Source organism: Haliotis rufescens, unplaced genomic scaffold (genome assembly GCF_023055435.1).
Source record: "Haliotis rufescens isolate VD_foot unplaced genomic scaffold, xgHalRufe1.0.p SCAF_9, whole genome shotgun sequence".
Lineage (NCBI taxonomy): Eukaryota > Metazoa > Mollusca > Gastropoda > Lepetellida > Haliotidae > Haliotis > Haliotis rufescens.
The window spans coordinates 23,833,253-23,855,114 of record NW_025964383.1 but is presented as its reverse complement, the minus strand read 5'-3'; the positions used below and the strand labels follow the sequence as shown (position 1 = coordinate 23,855,114).

At 41.7% G+C, this 21,862-nt stretch overlaps 1 protein-coding gene across 2 annotated transcripts in view; it reads right to left on the bottom strand.

Annotated features, from left to right (window-relative positions):
- Window positions 1-9,942: 9,942 nt before the first annotated feature.
- The window catches only part of LOC124116949 (cytosolic phospholipase A2-like), a 35,925-nt gene continuing 24,005 nt past the window's right edge, over window positions 9,943-21,862 (bottom strand). For both annotated transcript variants that reach the window (XM_046478602.2, XM_046478601.2), the window contains 13 exons: window positions 21,639-21,663; window positions 20,073-20,151; window positions 17,616-17,762; window positions 16,638-16,791; window positions 15,901-16,033; window positions 15,618-15,754; window positions 14,762-14,984; window positions 14,292-14,406; window positions 13,933-14,163; window positions 12,735-13,026; window positions 12,203-12,512; window positions 11,617-11,803; window positions 9,943-11,106 (listed from right to left, as the gene is read on the bottom strand). In XM_046478602.2, the coding sequence (XP_046334558.2) occupies window positions 10,448-11,106; window positions 11,617-11,803; window positions 12,203-12,512; window positions 12,735-13,026; window positions 13,933-14,163; window positions 14,292-14,406; window positions 14,762-14,984; window positions 15,618-15,754; window positions 15,901-16,033; window positions 16,638-16,791; window positions 17,616-17,762; window positions 20,073-20,151; window positions 21,639-21,663 (2,692 nt within the window). In that variant the 3' untranslated portion in view covers window positions 9,943-10,447. The remainder of the gene's footprint in view (window positions 11,107-11,616; window positions 11,804-12,202; window positions 12,513-12,734; window positions 13,027-13,932; window positions 14,164-14,291; window positions 14,407-14,761; window positions 14,985-15,617; window positions 15,755-15,900; window positions 16,034-16,637; window positions 16,792-17,615; window positions 17,763-20,072; window positions 20,152-21,638; window positions 21,664-21,862) is intronic.

Here is a 21,862-nt window from a genome sequence, read left to right as displayed (position 1 = left end):
TTTTGTTCATGAACCGGATGTCGATATAGTTACGGGATTTTGATTGGACTATGCATAGACTCGTTAGTCCAGCGAAACTATAACTCCATGATTCAAGTCCAGTATATGGTTTAGAAAGGCATAGTTATCGCTTACACATTTGTGTATCGCTGCACCTCCACAGTACGAATATTGTTTAAACCGGACACCGTTGTAGTAAATCCACGATAATCTAAACAGCAGGGGGCAACGCTAGCCCAATCGCCGGAATTCGCCGTTCAGAGTTGAGTGTTCGTGGCGTGTCACAAACAAATGACCTATCCCAATATTTCCTGATTATTATTCTAGGTTTGTTAGCACCCGATCAGTGACCACTGGTTTTACTAAACTGTTGAACTTTTACGTCTGCATCACTTCGAGCTGTCCTCACACACCAAGCTGACGCTGTGATATAACTGAAATACTGTTCACAGCGGCGTTAAACCAACTCACTCACTCACTAAAACATCGTTATGATATGAAACGATACATCAGATCACATCGCATGATTATATATTTCAACACATATCATGCTTCACGACATCATCATACCAGGCCATGATGCATAACCGTTAAGGGCGGTCGGGTAGCCTAGTGGTTAAAGCGTTCGCTCGTCACGCCGAAGACCCTCGTTCGATTCCCGACATGGGTACAATGTCCGAAGCCCATTTCTTGTGTCCCCCGCCGTGATATTGCTGGAATATTGCTAAAAGCTGCGTAAAACCATACTCACTCACACTCACTCACATAATCGTTAAACCAAGCTCACTCAAGCACAACACTTAGCAACACATTGTATGCTTTTTCCATCAAGTACCGCTCAGTGTTATGTATTTCAGGCAATAAACATTTGAGTTGTTGGAGATGTGGAACTACAACACTCCGCCTCTTGTCTCGTTGTTTCCAAGGTCCAATGGTCTCCATTGTTCTGTCGCTGTACCACATCCCAAGGGACAGGATGGGGAGCGTTGTCAGTCTCTGCATCAAATAAATGTTGGCGGATTTTTTTCATAATTTATCATATCCTATTTCATTGCGGAAGGCGAATGTATGTAGGGGAGTCGGTGCATCTTTCGTAGGCTTCCAAGAACACAGTCAGTTTCTTCGGAATTCCTATCATATTACGCGGATTTGAAATCTTTCAATAATTTAGTTAAACAGTGACACAGTTTGGCATAGGGCATCTAGCCACACCTCACATAGCTTGGCATACGGCACCTATGACACATCGGACAAATTTTGGGATGAACCTCATTATTTCGGATACACCGTGACATAGGGCACCTCGGTACATCGGACAAATTTTGGGATGAACCTCGTTATTTCGGATACACCGTGACATAGGGCACCTCGTTACATTGGACACATCATAACAGAAATAGCTGTACCTGTCAGCTCTGAAGAGGTGTCCAATGTCACGTTGTGTCTGATCTGAGGAGGTGTCCAATGTCACGTTGTGTCTGATCTGAAGAGGTGTTCAATGTCACGTTGTGTCTGATCTGAGGAGGTGTCCAATGTCACGTTGTGTCTGATCTGAAGAGGTGTCCAATGTCTCGGTGTTTCCGATATGAAGAGGTGTCCAATGTCTCGGTGTTTCCGTTATAAAGAGGTGTCCAATGTCTCGGTGTTCCGTTATAAAGAGGTGTCCAATGTCTCGGTGTTTCCGTTATAAAGAGGTGTCCAATGTCTCGGTGTTCCGTTATAAAGAGGTGTCCAATGTCTCGGTGTTTCCGCTATAAAGAGGTGTCCAATGTCTCGGTGTTCCGTTATAAAGAGGTGTCCAATGTCTCGGTGTTCCACTATAAAGAGGTGTCCAATGTCTCGGTGTTCCGTTATAAAGAGGTGTCCAAAGTCTCGGTGTTCCGTTATAAAGAGGTGTCCAAAGTCTCGGTGTTCCGTTATAAAGAGGTGTCCAATGTCTAGGTGTTCCGTTATGAAGAGGTGTCCAATGTCTCGGTGTTCCGTTATGAAGAGGTGTCCAATGTCTAGGTGTTCCGTTATAAAGAGGTGTCCAATGTCTCGGTGTCAGTTATAAAGAGGTGTCCAATGTCTATGTGTTCCGTTATACAGAGGTGTCCAAAGTCTCGGTGTTCCGTTATAAAGAGGTGTCCAATGTCTCGGTGTTCCGTTATAAAGAGGTGTCCAATGTCTAGGTGTTCCGTTATAAAGAGGTGTCCAATGTCTAGGTGTTCCGTTATGAAGAGGTGTCCAATGTCTAGGTGTTCCGTTATAAAACGGTGTCCAATGTCTAGGTGTTCCGTTATAAAGAGGTGTCCAATGTCTCGGTGTTCCGTTATCAAGAGGTGTCCAATGTCTCGGTGTTCCGTTATAAAGAGGTGTCCAAAGTCTCGGTGTTCCGTTATAAAGAGGTGTCCAATGTCTCGGTGTTCCGTTATAAAGAGGTGTCCAATGTCTCGGTGTTCCGTTATAAAGAGGTGTCCAATGTCTAGGTGTTCCGTTATGAAGAGGTGTCCAATGTCTAGGTGTTCCGTTATAAAGAGGTGTCCAATGTCTCGGTGTTCCGTTATAAAGTGGTGTCCAATGTCTCGGTGTTCCGTTATAAAGAGGTGTCCAATATCTAGGTATTTCCGATCTGGTGTCGTTCCCTGATGGCGTTGATCCTGAAGTCCGTTGTGAGGATGTGTCCGGTATAAAAGGGTTCCACTTTACACACAATTTCTCACAATATCTACACCACAGAGATACAGTTTGGTTTCCCTGTAAGTCGTAAGCAATAGCTATCACACTGAGATCTTGATAAATAAAGCTATGTAGGACGTTAACACTGCACTATCACCTTGTAACTCGCCATATCAATCACTGCATGCGTAAACAAGATGTCTTCAGCAACCCCTGCTTGTCGTAAGAGGCGAGTAACGGGATCGGGTGTTTGGGTTGGGTCGATGCATGTCATCGTATCCCAATTACTGTTCAACTCCGCATTCAGCAATATGCCAGCAATATCAGGGCGACATGTACATAATCTGTAAGCAAACTAAGGATCCATGCCATCAGGGAACGACACCAGGCCTTCAGGCAAGATGCTAAACACCCGACCCCAATATAACTTGGCTCTTACAAGAACTAGGAGTGAGTGAGTGAGTGAGTGAGTGAGTATGGTTTTACGCCGCTTTTAGCAATATTCCAGCAATATCACGGCGGGGGACAAGAACTAGGAATGAACACATGAACACAATGTTAGGGACTGACCATTTGCCTTTCTCGTGTGTGTGTGTGTGTGTATGTGTGTGTGTGTGCTTGCGTGTGTGTGTGCTTGCGTGCGTACTTGTGCGTGTACGTGTGTGTGTGTGCTTGCGTACGTACTTGTGTGTGTGCTTGCGTGCGTACGTGTGTGTGTATGTACTTATGTGTGTGTGCTTGCGTGCGTACTTGTGTGTATATGTTAGTGCTTGCGTGCGTACTTGTGTGTGTGTGTGCGTGCTTGCGTGCGTACTTGTGTGTGTGCTTGCGTGCGTACGTGTGTGTATGTACTTGTGTGTGTGCTTGCGTTCGTACTTGTGTGTATGTGTGTGTGCCTGCGTGCGTAATTGTGTGTGTGCTTGCGTGCGTACTTGTGTGTGTGTGCGTGCTTGCGTGCGTAGGTGAGTGTGTGTGCTTGCGTGCGTGCGTGTGTGTGTGTGTGTGTATGTACTTATGTGAGTGTGCTTGCGTGCGTACTTGTGTGTATGTGTTAGTGCTTGTGTGCGTACTTGTGTGTGTGCGTGCTTGCGTGCGTACTTGTGTATGTGCTTGCGTGCGTACGTGTGTGTATGTACTTGTGTGTGTGATTGCGTTCGTACTTGTGTGTATATGTGTGTGCTTGCGTGCGTACTTGTACTGTGCGTGCGTGTGTGTTTTGTATGGAGATGGGATATTCTTTCAGCTACAGCTGAAGAACCAGATATGTGTATACATATATACAGATATGTCTACGCATTGTTACAAAGCATGTTGTGACCATGTATTTTTTGTGGCAAACAAATTTTAACATTTCAAAAGCCTGAAGCATAATACTAATTTTCAAGCATTTTCTGAAAAATGTATTTTTTTCAATAAAATCCCATCGTCTCTATAGTAACTGTTTACTAAAATGTATTAGATAGTTTATTATTACACATTGCATTTATTGGTGAGTATATGGCACATAAAGATAGGTATACCATGCCGGTCGACCGCTGGATGATAACCACTGTCTCAGGACCTTGCCGTGATGACCTGGTGCTCGTATCAACTGAAGCACTCCACTCTCATTTGTTCTTCAAAACAGAGTGTTACACCCTACTTGTACATTAAGTTTGATAACAAAATATGATAATACATAATAAGTTTGATAATAACAAGAATATTTAACAGTAAAGGAGGCAACTCGAAAATAGGATAACACAACGGACACAGTTCACTTTAATGTAGCCTCATTAATATTCCGTGCAGTACATTGACAAGTAAAAAGCAAATATTTGCGGTTTTAACAATTACACACCAAGCGAACTGTTATAAAATAAGTTTTGATTGAATGAAAATCAACCAATCACAGAGCTTCGTGAATTCCTTCGAAAATTGTGCGACCAATGAGAACACATATCTCAGTCTGGCTCCCGTGACGCACGTCGAAGTCTGTACGTGATTAGCATCCGGGCGCAGTAACGGTGGAGGAAACACAGGCTTAGCTACATAATTAACTCTAACTAGCAAAAGTCATGCCCAGACATATGCAAGCTAAGAGAATAACAAATAACCCCGCATGATGCCAGGCAGAACAAAAAGTGTCGCGTTGATGTTTATTTCGAAATTCCTTTGTTTGTATGATGGAATACCATCCGTCCGTTCGAGGTCAACACAAAGGGACTGCCTCAGGCCATGGACGTGTGTTGTTCCGCGACAGAAGGAGAGTCAACTATGTGTGTGGGGTCATGACGTTAGAGGAGGGATATCAATCTTTGTACACGCACTGTCAGCTCATATCGTGGTTAGAGCTGCCGTGGGGTAGCCTAGAGGTTAAAGCGTTCGCTCGCCACGCCCGCTGACCAGGTTCGATTCCCCCCATTTCTAGTGTCACACGCCGTGATATAGCTGGAATATTTCTAAAAGCGGTGTAAAACCCAACTCACTCACTCACTCACTCACTCACTCACTCACTCACGGTAAGACTGACCGTGACTACATTTGGGTAAAATAACATTTCTAGTGTCCCCTGCCATGATATAGCTTGACCATTTCTAAAAGCAATGTAAAACCGAACTCACTCACTCACTCACTCACTCACTCACTCACTTAGTTAGACGTAACTTGACTACATATGGGTAAAATAATATTTCTAGTGTCCTCCGCCGTGATATTGCTGGAATATTTCTAAAATTGGTGTAAAACCCAACTCACTCACTCACTCACTCACTCTTGGTTAGACTGACCTTGACTACATTTGGGTAAAAAAAACATTTCTGGTGTCCCCCGCCGTGATATAGCTGGACCATTTCTAAATTCGGTGTAAAACCCAACTCACTCACTCACTCACTCTTGGTAGGCTGCCCTTGACTACATTTGGGTATAATAACCGATTTATTGTTCTGTTGCCAATATCGATGGGGATACATATCAAAGATGGTGATACATATCCTTTCCTTTCATTATTTTGTTTCTGTTAGCGTTTTAGGAAAATAAGAATGTCCCCTTAAACATAAGACAATGTCCGCTGGTAACATCTGTTAAATGTTAGAAGCCCCACCAGATGATGTTCTATCATGGACAATGTTTTGTTGACGCGTGGATGTACAGTAAACTACGGTTATAATGAACTCAAAGGGACTACTAATTTTAGTTCGTTATAACCGTAATTCGTCATAAGCATATATACAGCATAACTACAGCATATAGTCGGGACTAAAAAGTTAGTTCGTTATAAAAGGTGTTCGTTATAACCGTAGTTTACTGTAATAGTAATTTATCATCCAAAACTGGCTCCCACAGGAGATATCGCTTGGATTTAGATCAAGCGATATCTTCACTGTAGATATCGCTGCAATGAAATTACATCACAATGCTTTGCAGACCATTATGACATCACTGGTTACCATGACGTCACAAACAAATGACATCACTCATGGCTCTGCTACTGAAGCTGTTAGCGGTACTTTTTACACTGAAGACACAGCTAATTACTGTCTACAAATTGAAAAAGTTGGAAGAATGATGTTGGATGATAAATAAAATCTCACCCTCGTGTCTTTTGATATCAAATATATCAACACTCGTTGATAAAAGTGGCAAAAATCCTCGGCAAGCCTCGGAATATTTCCATTTTTATCAACTCGTGTTGATATATTTGATATCAAAAGACACGAGGGTGAGATTCTCTATATCAACATATATTGCTGACAGACTGCGTAGTGTTTTCCATGGTCCTGAATTTCCTATCTGCTGTCCTAACACGTGCGGTCCTTGTATGCACATGGGCATAACAACAGCCTATATATTACCTTTTCAGGGAACCTTTGGAAAGACCTAAGTCAGCATTCAATCAAGAAATGAAGACAAGTAGGCATAGTGCTAACATGCCGTACTTCTTCATGTTTCTTAGCTAATTAATTCGTTCAGGTAAACTGGAAATGTTAATAAAATCTAACAGAATTATCATATCCTCAGCATATGTTCCGTGCTTCCATTTGTGATGGGAAATGTGTCCCCAAGATTGGACATACTCGTTATTGACTGTCAAACATATCTCTTTTCTGAATAGTTTATTTTTAAACTTATGTTTTAGGAATTTAAGTCAACCAGTACCCAAATCGTGCATATAGAATACTGAACGAGCTCCCGTGTAATACCAATTTTATGAAACGAGTGAATAGTTCTGGTATCTGACGAGCGAAACACGGGAGAGAGTTTAGTATTCTATTTATTACTTGCCATTTATAACGTTTTTAGAATTATACTGTTGAGTGTGAATGGGCTGACACCAACACAATCCACGGCATAATCAAATTGAGAATAATACTTCAAACAAGTCAAAACTTGAAACGTATGAATTTTGTACCATGCAACGGTCCACCTTTAGAATTCAGGCCTCCGTTCCACAAAACTATCGTAGCGCTAAGGTTATCGCAACTCACATACTTTAACTAACGACTGTCGTTGCGCTACAAAACGATCGCCTTGTGGAACGGGGCCTTGCACCTCAAAGTTTACAATCACGTCACAATACCCGATGACGTAATTTGTGGAATTTTGTTGCAAGATCCATCGGCGAAACAATGCCATGTGACGTCAGTCTAGCAACAAGGTTGCTGGGGACATCGAGGGTGCATAAGCTCCTCTCAGTGATCTATCATCTCCACACGCAATGTCGTTGAATAAGAAAAGGGATGTTGAGAGCTTTCAATATTTTTTCGTGAAACGTGTTCCGAGAGTACATAAGCGTTTTGGTATTACACAATGTGTAATGCAGCTATAGAGATTACTACACGAGTGTCTGTCAGATACCATTGATCTTACAACGAGTTGTTTCAAAACGTATCTAACGAGCGAAAGATCAATGGTATCTGACAGGCACGAGTGCAGTAATCTGTTTCTTACACACCCTAAAATCGCACATTTTTAGCATCGAACCGATGAATTTTGTCTATTCTCATGATTGCAGTAGCGCATTAATACATAACACCATTGTCATAAGTGACGTCATCCTATGTGCTGCTTACTACTCATACATAATGTGACCCTACACAAAACGGTTTCCGTCCCATCTGTGGATTATCAAGGCGATGATGAAAATGCAAACTAGACAAAATCAAAGAACACGCTGGGTGCCAAGTTGAAAGTTTATACCTCAAAGAAATTACCAAATGTGTACAACAATGTTTACTTCCGTATGACATCACTACCAGTGACCGACTATTACAAAATGGCGTGTTCACTGACAACAGTACGCGGGATTTCCAGAGGAGGTTTTCGTTGATTGAGGGATCGTATACAAATAAATGTGTCACGTAAGTAATCAGAATCACTCTGACAATCTGCGTACTGTTATTTGTTTACCATGTTTTTCAATGTTACAAAGAGAATTAGTCAGAAATGCAGATAACTACCGTCATCGTTGTGCGTGATATAGCGTCAGTCATGGCGTCACACAGGACGGAAACTTTTACGGCTTCTGTTGAATTTACCACATCATTGTAATGTATATATGTGTCATTCCATACTTAGTGCAACGATACTCTTCCCATGAATATTCTCAAACGCGTGATCGAGCCAATGTATGCAACAATTAGACGAAAGTACCTACACAGTGTAAAATCTGAATTTTGCTTTGTTTACATTTCAGCAAGTACAATTTTCCGAGCACAGCTTTCGTTTCCATACCTAATTTATTTCGCATGATTTCATCTAGATCTAGATAATTTACATTGTGACAAAGACCATTTATCCATTGTTTCGAAAATGTATGAGGAATTCAGGGATGCATGTATAGCAGCTGAGTTTGAAATAGAACCTGATCGAAAGTAGGCGTCTCATAACCGGCATTTTGTAAACACAATCCAATATGGCGGAACGTACACTTAGGCGTTCGTGTATGCATATTTTCCAATACATTCTAAACGATTCTAGGCTTATCAGCGACGTTTCAGAATTATCAGTAGTGATTTGATACCCGTGATCGATAATATGCTATATTTCTACTTTAATTATTCGAGTAAATATCCGATATTTAGATTTCTAAACACACAGTACATATTTATATAACGCCGTGAATTGTGATTTGACGAGATTTACAATGTACCTAACTTTCAGTCCCTTTCAGTAATTTTGAATTGCCTAAAATGACAGTAAATGATAAACAGAAGGGGGAATTCAAAACTGTGAAGTGTCTGCGTGATGTATTTCGAATTTTATGCGATTTCGAAGTGAGGGTTGAAGAGAAGGGACATATGTGTCGCTGTGCCAGCCAGGGGGTTTACACTCTGAAAAAACGATAATGTTGACATAACAACAGATAATGTAACTGATAATAATAACAAACAAACTCGCAAACGGGGACGAGTTTGTTTATTTAATTATTAATTGCACGGTCCTGTTGTTCAATACAGACGTAGGTGAACATTCGACTGAAGCACGAGCAACTTATGAATGACTTACACTCAGGAAAGTAGTCCGTCATCATCTGACCCCAGGTCATCACCATGGAGTAGCCAATCACGAGCCTGGAATTCGATCTCACACATATGTTTGATACCAGTTATCTCAAATGGGTTTCTCACCCACAGGTGTGTAAGAAGTATGTTTATTAAACGGGTGATCTCTTCATGGGCAAGTAATAAAATACCGTAGCATCAGACAAAGAGGTAATTAGGTCATGTTTGATTAAAATCGAAAGTCTACAGGGGCAATTCCTCATCTAACCATCTATTTGGTATTTTCCCAATACGTCAGAAATAGCACGAAAAGTCATACAAACGGCCCAGTAAGTAAAATGAGGTGAGGTGATGTGAAAGTGGGTTTAACGTCGCGTCAAAGATTATTGCACTTATATAGCGACGTGCATGCACGTGTGTGTGTGGCTGCTTGTACCAGTCCGGACTGATGTCGATTTATAGTGCTAGCTCACTGAGATACCATGCCGCAGTTTAACATGAATACCCCACTCAGACAAAGTATACTGACTCCGAGCCGACCAGTCCTTGTTTTGCCCCTTAATGCCCCGCGCCAGACAGGGTAACAACAAGTACCATCTTTTAAAGTCTTTTGGTATAGAACCCCGGACCTTCCGCTGTCCGGCGGACGCTCTACCTCTACACCACGGAGGCGGTGTAAGTAAAATGAACTTCCATAAGTAAGAGTAACAGAATGATCTCGTTGTAGGTTGATATTCTCGCGTGAACAGTCGGCCTGCACATTAAGTGAGAGAAGGATGCGAGTAAAAAAAATGAGGCTGAATATTTTTAGCTTCGATTTATTTCACTTGGCATGTTTTACTCTTTTATAACAAATAAAACGAAAAATAAAGCTGTACAAATATTAGTAAAAAATGCCGATATGGTTACTCCAAATCAGACTATTGCACATCACAGAATGGGCGCATTAAAGTCAAGTAGTGGTCCCACAAATATCCTGTTTCACAGTCTGGCTTTTCCAAGCCTTGTAATAAATAAGTTGAGCAGAGTACCTTCATAACACACAAATATCACCATACTAATTAAGTTAAGCAAATTATCAAGCAAAGTCACCAATTATTCTGAGATGCTATCCTCTACCATGAGATATCAGAGGTTGGCCGGGCCGATGCCACACTATTTATCACTGGTAAGGCACCTGCAACATCTGATATTCCAAACACCTGTTTTTGCCACGCCTGAACTGGCATCTACCCACTATGGGAAGTGAGAGAATTCGGTTAGCACCAAACTCAAGAACTCAAGACCTTTGTTGACTGAATAACCTTTCACGTTGCACAAGATGTGACAGTGTTCATTTTGGGATCGAAATGGTATGTCTGGGCATCATACCAAATGTCCTCGTAATCATCCGAGTCAGTGTCAAGTTCTTCATCATTAAGTCCATTTTGAAACACATCAAACTGTCCACCAGAACACGCTTTTGGTGACTCCAGGGAAATAGACTCGGTGATACTGTTTAAGGATCCAACGGTGTCTTGTCTCGTGAGCTTCACCCTTCTCCTCTTAGCCCCATCGTTGTGCATTGGGTCGGGACTCTCCGGAAGGTCTTCCAAACCCTCGGGCGCTATGAAGAAAGGGGTTGAGGGTTCGATAGTTGGGGATTTGGACTGGTGGATGCTCTCTACCCTTGACAGGTACTTCTTCAATCTTCTCCTTTCCTGAATACTTTTGATTCTCAACAGCTTCATGTCCTTAGACTGGAAAGGAAGCCTTGGAGGACGTGTCCTCTTGGCCTCAATCTTATCTGCTATCACATTCTTTATGTCCTCGACATGGAGCTGAGTATTGAACTCCGTCAATTTCGACAAGCGTTCGAACTGTTGGTGGGTATAGCAGAAGTTGAAGGTGGAGTAGGGAGTGGCTGGGTCGTCAAACAGGTCGAAATCAGCGAACTCCAGGTCCTCTTTGGTGGTTCTTTCTACTCCTGCAAAATAAAAGACAACACTAACTAACAGGTTCAAGTGATGAAATATCATGACAGTTTCACAAGTATTCTTAATTTAATTTCGCTGCAGCATACTTGCACACTCGTGAAGATATCATATCATATCATCATTTTAAAGAAGATGTTTTCTAGCTAAGATAAATATAAAACCTCAACGCCAGAGATTAACCAGTCTCGATTATCTGCCGAAAGAGATTACAATGGGCGAAACGAAAAATAGCGGTGAAAACTATATGAATGAAAACAATATGAAAATCAGTGATGAAGGTTAAGGGCACGAAACGCCAGAGATTAACTAGTCTCGATTATCTGCCGAAAGAGATTATAATGGGCGACACGGAAAATAGCAGTGAAAACTATATGAATGAAAACAATATGAAAATCAGTGATGAAGGTAAAGGGCACGAATGACCTACCGGTAGCACCTACCAGTCACACAATTTACATAAGCGTATTTTCTGCATGTTTCCTCTTAAATAGTCCACATACCTGGTTTGGAGAACTTCCTGAAGTTGATATTAACGAGGCAGAAGTGCATGACCACCGGACAATGAGGATCTGTGGGATGCTTGAATATGTACAGCTCCTTCAGCCCCTCTCTGTCAAACACTGTAGGGTCAATTGGAGGAAATGGTAGGCGGTTCAATTTGGCCCACGTCTCCGCCAGTAGAAGTTCCTAGGCAAAAAATATGCAGGTAAATATAGGGTCTGTCAGCCTATGTGGCGTTATTACATATACATTTTAAAGCATTAATTGGTGTGACAATGCATTAATTAGTGTGAGAAATATACAGTTGCATTTTTCCGTTGTGTAACTGTTACATCAATATATGGCAAATCATGCAAAAGTTCCGGTACTTCTAAACTGATTTAAGGGGCGATCGGGTAGCCTAGTGGTTAAAGCGTTCGCTCGTAACGCCGAAGACCCGGGTTCGATTCCCGACAAGGATGTCCATTTCTGGTGTCCCCCGCCGTGATGTTGCTGGAATATTTCTAAAAGCGGCGTAAACCATACTCACTCACACACTCACTCTGGGGATAAGTGGACACTTGTGTAACATATATAAACATATACCTTAAAAGGGGGAGTGCTATCACTGGGCCTGGCACTGAAGTCAAATGAGAGTATGATGTCGATGTTCCTCTGAGGTCTGAGCACCAGTGGATAGGGGGAGTTAAATGTGAGGCCGGCATCCACCATGTAGATGTGCTTCACAGTTGTTGGGTGCATGTCGAAGATGCCATCAAACTCATCTCCTTCCTTGACACGTTCGCTGACAGGTGTAAAGGGAGACAAATGCTGTTCCTGCAGAGACAAGCCTCGCATGAAGTTGTGGATGACAGCTGCGCGTCCGGTTCGTGTGCTCAGCAGCTCGAAGTTTTTGCTGGAAAGGAAATTGAATTTAGGTCATTGCGATTTAGTCCTAGTATATGACAGTGACTGATATATTATTCGGTAGTTTTTGCTCATTGTGCATTGAGAATATAAGTTGGAAATATATATCTTTCAACAAGATTTGATTGCTAATGTACCTACACCGTGTGGACAAATCGGTTTCTACCAGCAACATTTTTACACAGGAAACCTTTCTAAAATAACAACTCACTTTTCAACCATTCCTTTAAGCATGTTATGCCAGTAACTCCACTGTCGGGTTTTATGCTGTGACTCTGCTCGCTTCAGTTCTGGCCTTTTTGTTTTGGGTTCAGGGATTTCCTCGACATCAGGCGCAAATGTGACTTTGACCTGCTTTTTAGGAGTGGGAGTAGCAGTGGTGTCGTTGGAGTCGTCACTACTCTCGCCTGAGTTGGGAATTTCGTCGTCTACTTCATCTTCTTCATCACTGCAGTCACTACTGTCCTCCTCAACAGCAAGTTGGTTCTTTTCGAGTTCTTTGCCTGAGATTAAATGTACTACCTTACTACAGTGTTTATATAGACTGTTGTTCGCGAGTAAATATTTTCCAATACAAGAGGAGACACAATCTAATTCATAATATGGTAGTTATAAGTCAATAATTATATTTGTGCACATGTAGTCTTATACAATGAAGATCACTTAACTGATTAGTTAAGATACAGGAAAGTGTTTAATGCTTCGAAATTACCACGCCTTTCTCATTAATCGTAGACCCGTGAAGATCCGGGGTATAATAGGTCTTCAGCAACCCATGCTTTTCATAAAAGGCGACTATGCTTGTCGTAAAAGGCGACTAACGGGATCGGGTGGCCAGGTTCGCTGACCTGGTTGATGCATGTCATCGATCCCAATTGCGTGGATCGTTGCTCATGATATCAATCACTGGATTGTCTGGTCCAGACTCGATTATTTACAGACCGCCGTCATATAGCTGGAATATTGCTGAATGCGGCGTTAAACAACAAACAAACAAACAAACAAACATTATAGATCGAATCCTCGTCAACATACTCGTATACGGAAAACATGAACCAAGTTGACCATTGTATTGGATGATGATAGTACCACAGCTGCATATTCCTGATACAATGGCCCAGTCGTCTAAGGCGCCGCGAATTGCTGTGCAGAGTTGCGTCCCTTGGGCACGCCAGAAACCTATGATTGTGGGTTCGAATCCCGGTTCACCCCAATTATGTTTTTAGGTTTGTCAGCACCATACCCGTGCTCGTGGGTTTCGCCGTAAACGTCTGAGACCTGCATCACTTCGGGCTCTCCTCCCACATGAAGCTGACACGCCGTGATATAACTGGAATACTGTTAAAAGCGGCGTTAAACCCAACTCACTCACTCACTCCTGATACAAGCTACAGGAATCACTTCCTTACCTAGTTCCTGTCTGATCATCTCGGCTGGGTCCACCCTTCTGTTGTCATCCAACAATCTCTTGAACAAGATGCAGAAAGCGCTGCCCCAGATGCCTTGGAGGAAATGCAGGGGAGGTTCTTCGTACTTCCTACACAGTTTACCCATGAAGAACTTGCTGCCAAACAACTCCGAGTCCAGGAATGTTCCATACTTTGGCAGACCAATTTCATAAGGTGTAAATTCTACCCACTCTGAAAATAGGACAAAGAAAGAATAATGCTTTTGTTTCGTTGCATACATAGCATAAAAGAGCGATTGTGGCTTATGTTTGTAGTGGTAAATATTAATTATTACTGAAGTAATGTATGTGCATGCTTACCTTGGAATGATCTTGCTGGCACGTCTTTCTTAACATGCACGCAGGTATACATCGGCATTGGTACATCCCCATCGTTGATTTTCTCTCGTTGGTCAGTCAGTTTACCGCCTAACCTCTGTGAAATGATGAAAGATAGATATATAATAACATAGTGTATACATTCCAACTAGCTGATATTATAATGGTTTCCAACTGAATCCTCATTTCTCAAAACTGACTCAATCAAAAGTCTTCCAAAAGTATCGTTCCAAAAGGTGAAGGTTGTTAAAAAGACAAAGGGCGGCCGGGTAGCCTAGTGGTTAAAGCGTTCGCTCGTCACGCCGATGACCCGGGTTCGATTCCCGACATGGGTACAATGTGTGAAGCCCATTTCTGGTGTCCCCCGCCTTGATATTGCTGGAATATTGCTAAAAGCGGCGTAAAACCAAACTCACTCACTCACTAAAAAGACAAAATTTTCTCTTGCTTACCCCTTTGAGGAGCGTCTCCCCAACCATATGCCCGAAGAAGTCTGTGAAGCTGACAGGCTGTCCCTCACGGCGTTTCTTGAGAATTGTCTGGAGGTACCTGTAGACACTCTTTGGCTGCAGGAGCCACATGATGCTCCGGTCAATGTTGTGCTTTAACTCCTCCTGCACCTCCCCCAGGTCCATATCCGGCCAGCGAGGGTAGGAATATAGATTGGACAGATACCTTTAAAGAGAGAAGGTACATATATAAATCCTCATATCTCTGCTTTCTGCTAGGCTCCTTGATATACAACATCATGTGTTCTTGCTACGTCAGAAATGTGTTACAGTAAACTACGGTTATAACGAACACGCTTATAACGAACTTACGGATATAACGAACTTACTTTTCTGGTCCCGACTATTTGCTGTAGTTATGCTGTATATATGCTTATAACGAACTATGGTTATAACGAACTAAAATTAGTAGTCCCTTTGAGTTCGTTATAACCGTACTTTACTGTACTTATGTATGGTTTAAACTAGACCCTCAACAAGCTCGGGAAAAGAGCTTCTGCAGTCAAGTGTCTTGTCTAAATAGATATACATATACATTGAGACGGGTACAATTTTGTCTCAATGAAGTGTTTCATATTTGTACAGGTTCCAGGTTTACCAAGCCGCGTAAGGAACCATCCCTCTGTACATATAGATAATTTCCATAATTAATAACCTATCAATTGAAAGATTACGGGAAGAGTTCATATAACAATTAGCCTCCATGACATTATCTGTAGGAGAGGAAGCAAAACAGGACCAATTATTCCATCACGACAGCAATTAACATTTTACAGCTAGTTTGCGAGGAGGAACATACCAGGATGATCCAGAGAGTCCACAAGCATATGTCACAGTGTCTAGTACTCCGCTATCACTCAGTGCCTTGAACACACCACTGAAGGCAACCATGGCCCGAAATCCTCCACCGGATCCCAACACAGCTATGTTGGGGACCTATAAATAAAAGAGGATGATATAATATGAATTTGTTAAAAAGAAAGTGTCAGGTAATATTAACCGCTTGAATTCGTTTTTTACAGTATAAAAGCACTGCTACTGTGAGTTTTAGCGCACGATCGACTGTTATTTCCTATACTAACCTCACTGAACTTTTCAGGTGACCTTTCCCCAAGAAGTTTCCTCATACCCTCAAATGCCTTTTCTCGCCTCCTCTCCAGGAACTGTTTCTCCTGGTCACACAGACATAGGCTGTACCGCAAGGTTGGATTCTTGCTGAAATCCATAGGAAATAGTTAATTAAAAGAGGTCTAGTCTTTGAAGAGTTCAACCGTCGCAGGGGTTCGGTGTGGGTACACACAATGTGTCAGGACCATTGCTGATATCCATCCTCTATGAATCGATATATCATGATGCTTTAATAGAAGATAGATCCCACTGGCATATTGGGACTGATTTACTTTATTATCAAAAACTGGATCAAGCGATATCTACACTGTAGATATCGCTGCAATGAAATTACATCACTATGCTTTGCAGACCATTGTGACGGCACTGGTTACCATGACGTCACAATCAAATGTCATCACTAATGGCTCTGCTACTGAAGCTGTTTGCAGTACTTTTTACACTGAAGACACTGCTAATTACTGTCTACAAATTGAAAAAGTTGGAAGAATGATGTTGGATGATAAATAAAATCTCACCCTCGTGTCTTTTGATATCAAATATATCAACACTCGTTGATAAAAGTGGCAAAAATCCTCGGCAAGCCTCGGAATTTTTCCACTTTTATCAACTCGTGTTGATATATTTGATATCAAAAGACACTCGGGTGAGATTCTCTATATGGATGAGGAGGTTTTATAGTTCTACTTACTCCCAGCACAGAAGCAAGTCGACGTACACTTCTGATACTTCGTTGAAAATAAACTTTTCTCTCGTCCATTGTCCTTCTGTCATTTTGTACAAGTCGTAGTAGATAGTTCCAAGTTCCTGGTCATACATGAGGTTGGCCTCCATTAAGCTGATCTCTGCAAAACCAAAACAGAACTTGAGATATGTGATCATGATGCTTATGAATATATAGTATGTAAGTTTCTAAAATGTCATAGTTACGCCACAGCCACACACATCAGTGTGACCCCATGATAAGAGTTCAACTATAGCCGTTTCCACATAAGACATCACACTTTGCGAGGTAACTAATCCATTGATGTTTCCATTTATAACAGCGAGTATTGTGTTACGTCGTCTTCTAGTAGGCCAACCATATCACGATGGAGGACATATACAAATAAGTTCACACATTTCCCACCCCGTGGATGACCTGGAGCGTGGTTGAGAACGTTTGAACCACAAAGCAGCTCATGAGTTTCGACACTTGTTAAGTACGATAAAAGTACTCTACTAATCATGTAACAACGTCTCTGCTAAGCATGTTACAACGTCTCTACTTATCATGTTACGTCTCTACTAGTCATGTTACAACGTCTCTGCTAATCATGTTACGTCTCTGCTAATCATGTTACAACGTCTCTGCTAATCATGTTACAACGTTTCTACTAATCATGTTACAACGTCTCTGCTAAGCATGTTACAACGTCTCTACTAATAATGTTACAGCGTCTCTACTAATCATGTTACAACGTCTCTACTAGTCATGTTACATCGTCTCTACTAATCATGTTACAACGTCTCTGCTAATCATGTTACAACGTCTCTGCTAATCATGTTACAACGTCTCGGCTAGTCATGTTACAACGTCTCTACTAATCATGTTACAACGTCTCTGCTAATCATGTTACAACGTCTCTACTAGTCATGTTACAGCGTTGACAAGTAATACAATACATACGTAATCTGTTCTTTTCCCTGATATCCAAAAGGAATGTGAAAGTCTCGTTCCAAACGGGATTTGGGTTGTTGTCCACTGTTAGAGTTCTCTTGCGGCCCTCGGGGGCATTCCGCATCCTTAAGGAGATGTACGGGTCGGGCGTGTCGACTGCAAGAAAAGAAAACATCATATGAATACTACTATAGATCCTCACTTGCCTCCAGAATACGCATAAGCATCAGATAACATTTGTGAGTGAGTGAGTGAGTTGGGTTTAACGCCGCTTTTAACATTATTCCAGTTTTATCACGGCGTGTCAGCTTAATGTGGGAGGAAAGCCCGAAGTGATGCAGGTCTAAGACGTTTAACACTTCGGTGAAACCCACGAGCACGGGTATGGTGCTGACAAACCTAGAAACATAATTTGGGCGAACCGGGATTCGAACCCACAATCATAGGTTTCTGGCGTGCCCAAGGGACGCAACTCTGCACAGCGAATCGCGGCGCCTTAGACGACTGGGCCACCCGTGCCCCTCTAACATTTGTGATTGTGGTATTGATGTATGTTTATTCATAACAAAAAACGACATCAAATAACCGTAAGTACAGACATGTGTAATTTATTCCCTCTTATTGGTATTATGTTGCCAAATACATAACACTCACACATAAGATCACGAGGATGTTCATTCTAAATTATGTAAACAGTATCTACACATCTCATCTCCGGTAGCAGGCATTGTTTCCGGCCGTTGACTAACGGTTCCTCTCACGTGCCGTTCTGTATCATCCATCTATTGGCTTGACGCTAAATGTCATTTACATAATTATGTCATGCTTTTCCAAGATTTCCGGAAATAAAGTTTAAAGGTCGCAACAGTGGAGGTCATAAACGTTATGACAAGATACGTTATGAAAAATCAAAGTCAAATGTTTCGCATCAAATATATTTATTTTACAATGTCAAATTACTATGTGCGCAATAACATTATACATATATATTCTTTGTTATAAGAAACAATATGTATAACAACCAAAATATAAAGACCAAATTCGGACAAAACAGTCTGAATGTCGCATCGCCTTCTCCCCAAAGGAAAACGAGACATTTCGTGAAAAGGGTCCACGCAGACGCCGATTTGCGATCTAGACTCCCTGTGAGAAATGTACAATATTCAGTGGCGGGCTGCTACTTGTTTGGTTTGTAGATGTGCATCAGATGTACGCGGCGTTTAACAGAAAGGCCAGAGTTTCAAGTGTGTTGGCTTAGGAAACGTAGTCTTAGCACCCAAAAACTCATAAATGCATCCCTGTTTAGGTCGTTCTGACGCAAACACAACATAAATACAGCCCGAAATATATCACAAGACACATATGACAAAACAATAGTAGCTATTTGTTCATCACTGCTTAAAGTGGGTATGGAATGTTCTGCATTTAGTCCATCGTTCGAGAAATTTCCTTTGGATAGATAGGGCACGTGTTTTCTGAGTATGTCATAAATACCTCTGGCATTAACCAACCACTATACCTTAAAACCCTCAAAGATCACATGGACTGTTCTCAGACAAGTATTCGTCGACGCGAAGATATATTCATAGGGAGTGGGTAGCTGTTAGGTTCGGATAGCTGAATACTTAGTAATGTTGTTATTGGGTTACACGCGCTATCTTTAATACACCCTTGAGATAAGATGCCAGTTCTATATGGGAATACTTCTTTCTCTGCGTCAGCAGCTACACTGTGGAGCCCTGATGCTTCTAGAGCGCCTCCGTGGTCTTGTTGTAGAGCGTCCGCCTCGAGAGCGGAAGGTCCGGGGTTCGAACCCCGACCGCGTCATACCAAAAGATGTTAAAAGATGGTACTTGTTTGTTACCCTGTCTGGCGCTCGGTATTAAGGGGCTAAAACAAGGACTGGTCGGCTTGGAGTCAGTATACTGTGTCTGAGTGGGGTATTCATGTTAAACTGCGGCATGGTATCTCAGTGAGCTAGCACTATAAATCGGCACCAGTCCGGACTACTACAAGCAGCCACACACACACACACACACACACACACACACATGCACGTCGCTATATAAGTGCAATAATCTTGAACGCGACGTTAAACGCAATTTCACCCCACCTCACCTAATGCTTCTTGTGGTGAGATTTATTACAAATGACCCATAGGTTAAAGTCTTGCAGTGATTCAGCTATACTACCAGCCTATACACAGACCATAAACGATAACAATGGGCGTCCCAGTTTCACACAAAAACACACTACGATTGCAACATCGCCCTTAACTTAGCTCAGATTAGAGGTATCTTAATTAATTAGGCTTGAATTAAACATTAGCGAACTTCAAACAAAGTACTGAAATACAGTGTAAACAGGCAGTTATTTTCGGGAACGTTTTGGGAGGAACGCGAAGAAAGGAATTAGGATATTTATTTTGTGAGAGGAACACATTTCGTGGGAAAGACATATACTCACGATAGTCCTCCCATCCCTTGGTGATGTTCTTGCCCCGGATAACCTTGACAGTGAGAATCATGCATGGTAAATGGTTCACCTGCAACAGTAAGAGGAATACACGTTGTGAATTTGATGTGAATACTTGAGAGTATTACTGAAGGGTAGAAGAGGAGTTCCATCGGAGGTTAAGAAACGTAAGACTTCATGGATAACAACTATTGTGTTGGCGAGGTTTCAATGCAGAGTCTTACATCGTTCTCAAGCTGGAACCACGACGTTATTCGTTTTCGTATTTACTCGTCAACTTTTAGTAATACCCATCAAACAGTTAGTAAATGGAGGTTACACATGACAGATCTGTGTCTATTCCACATACTAATTTTTGTCATTCTTACTATAAGCAATTATTGATATTATCACGAGAGTTAATGTAATTAACTGGCAATTAAAATCAATTCAGTATTCGATTAATATGGCTTGTGTGGAGAGTGTTTTCTCTGATTCATTTGTCATATGTATTGTGTGAATAGACCGCGCTTGACGTAATAAATCCCTTTTCTCAATAGCACAGATCAAAGACTCGGAATTCAATCACAGAATCTGTGAGCTTTTGGAAGTGGCAATATTGACATTACCATCAACTACAGAAGTTGTATTCCAATCCCATTAGTGGCGGCATAGCAGTGGACACGGTGAGATTATGTAAACATAGTAATCTCATTATACAGCTTCCGATATTCATAGATTGAAATCTAGAAAGGAAGTGCACATTCCTATACACGCGTCACCGTGGACGACGGTGTACGCCGAGGACGTTCATGGGATTGGTCTTTTATTGATTCTTAATCATTGTTCAGTCACCCGTGGGAATATCATGTGTACAATACCTACAACCCAATCTACCACAATTGCACAAACAGAAATAGCCACAGAAACCGCAAGAGTGACGACACACACATCTCTATAAAAAAACTTGTGCCTGGAAACCAGATATTATACAAATGGGACTTCATTCGCTTATCATGGGCGTTTAGAGGTTTCAGTTTGATATATGCCAAACCCGTACGTGTCACAAGTCAGATTATCACACAATAAACCCATTAGGCCACGTTTCCGTGCTCTGTAAGGTCAAAATACAATCACCGGAAACCTAGTAGTGTCACCAAGCATAAACAGGGGAGGCACAGGCCGTCGGGAATGTTCCTTGGGAGTCACAGATTATTTAACCTCTTAAACAAATAACTGTCATTATGCCTTTTAAAGCGAGAGGCACGCCTGTGTCAATATTAATAAATCAATATGGGTCAGCGTTGCCATATTAGGACAGTCGGTGGGCGGGCAAACGCTACGCTTGTTACACCCATTACGACCGTAGTGAGATGAAAGGGCGAAAAAAGCATGAAGGGAATGTATGAATGATTGAATGAAGATAACTGAAATAGTCTCTACTGGTGTGTTCTTTGCTCGAGTGAGTGTTTGTACGGTGTGTGATAAGGGGTGGTGCACTCTGTCCATATGTATTCATATAATGTGTGAAAAGAAATCTATTTCAGGGTGTGCTATTTTGAGAGAAGCTGTACTCACCTGAAAGACTTGGTAGGGGTCAAAACTGAAAGAGAGGGGCAAAATATTATTCACAGCAACTGTCATCTAACATTTATGACAGGCCTGGAGTGACCCGAATACAAAATATCAATTAAAGTGTAAGTCAATCAAACAAATGTCAACAATTTGATTTATTGTTGGAAAATATCACGTACATATAGTATGCGCAAATCTTTTAAAGCATCACTGAATACTATAAACAG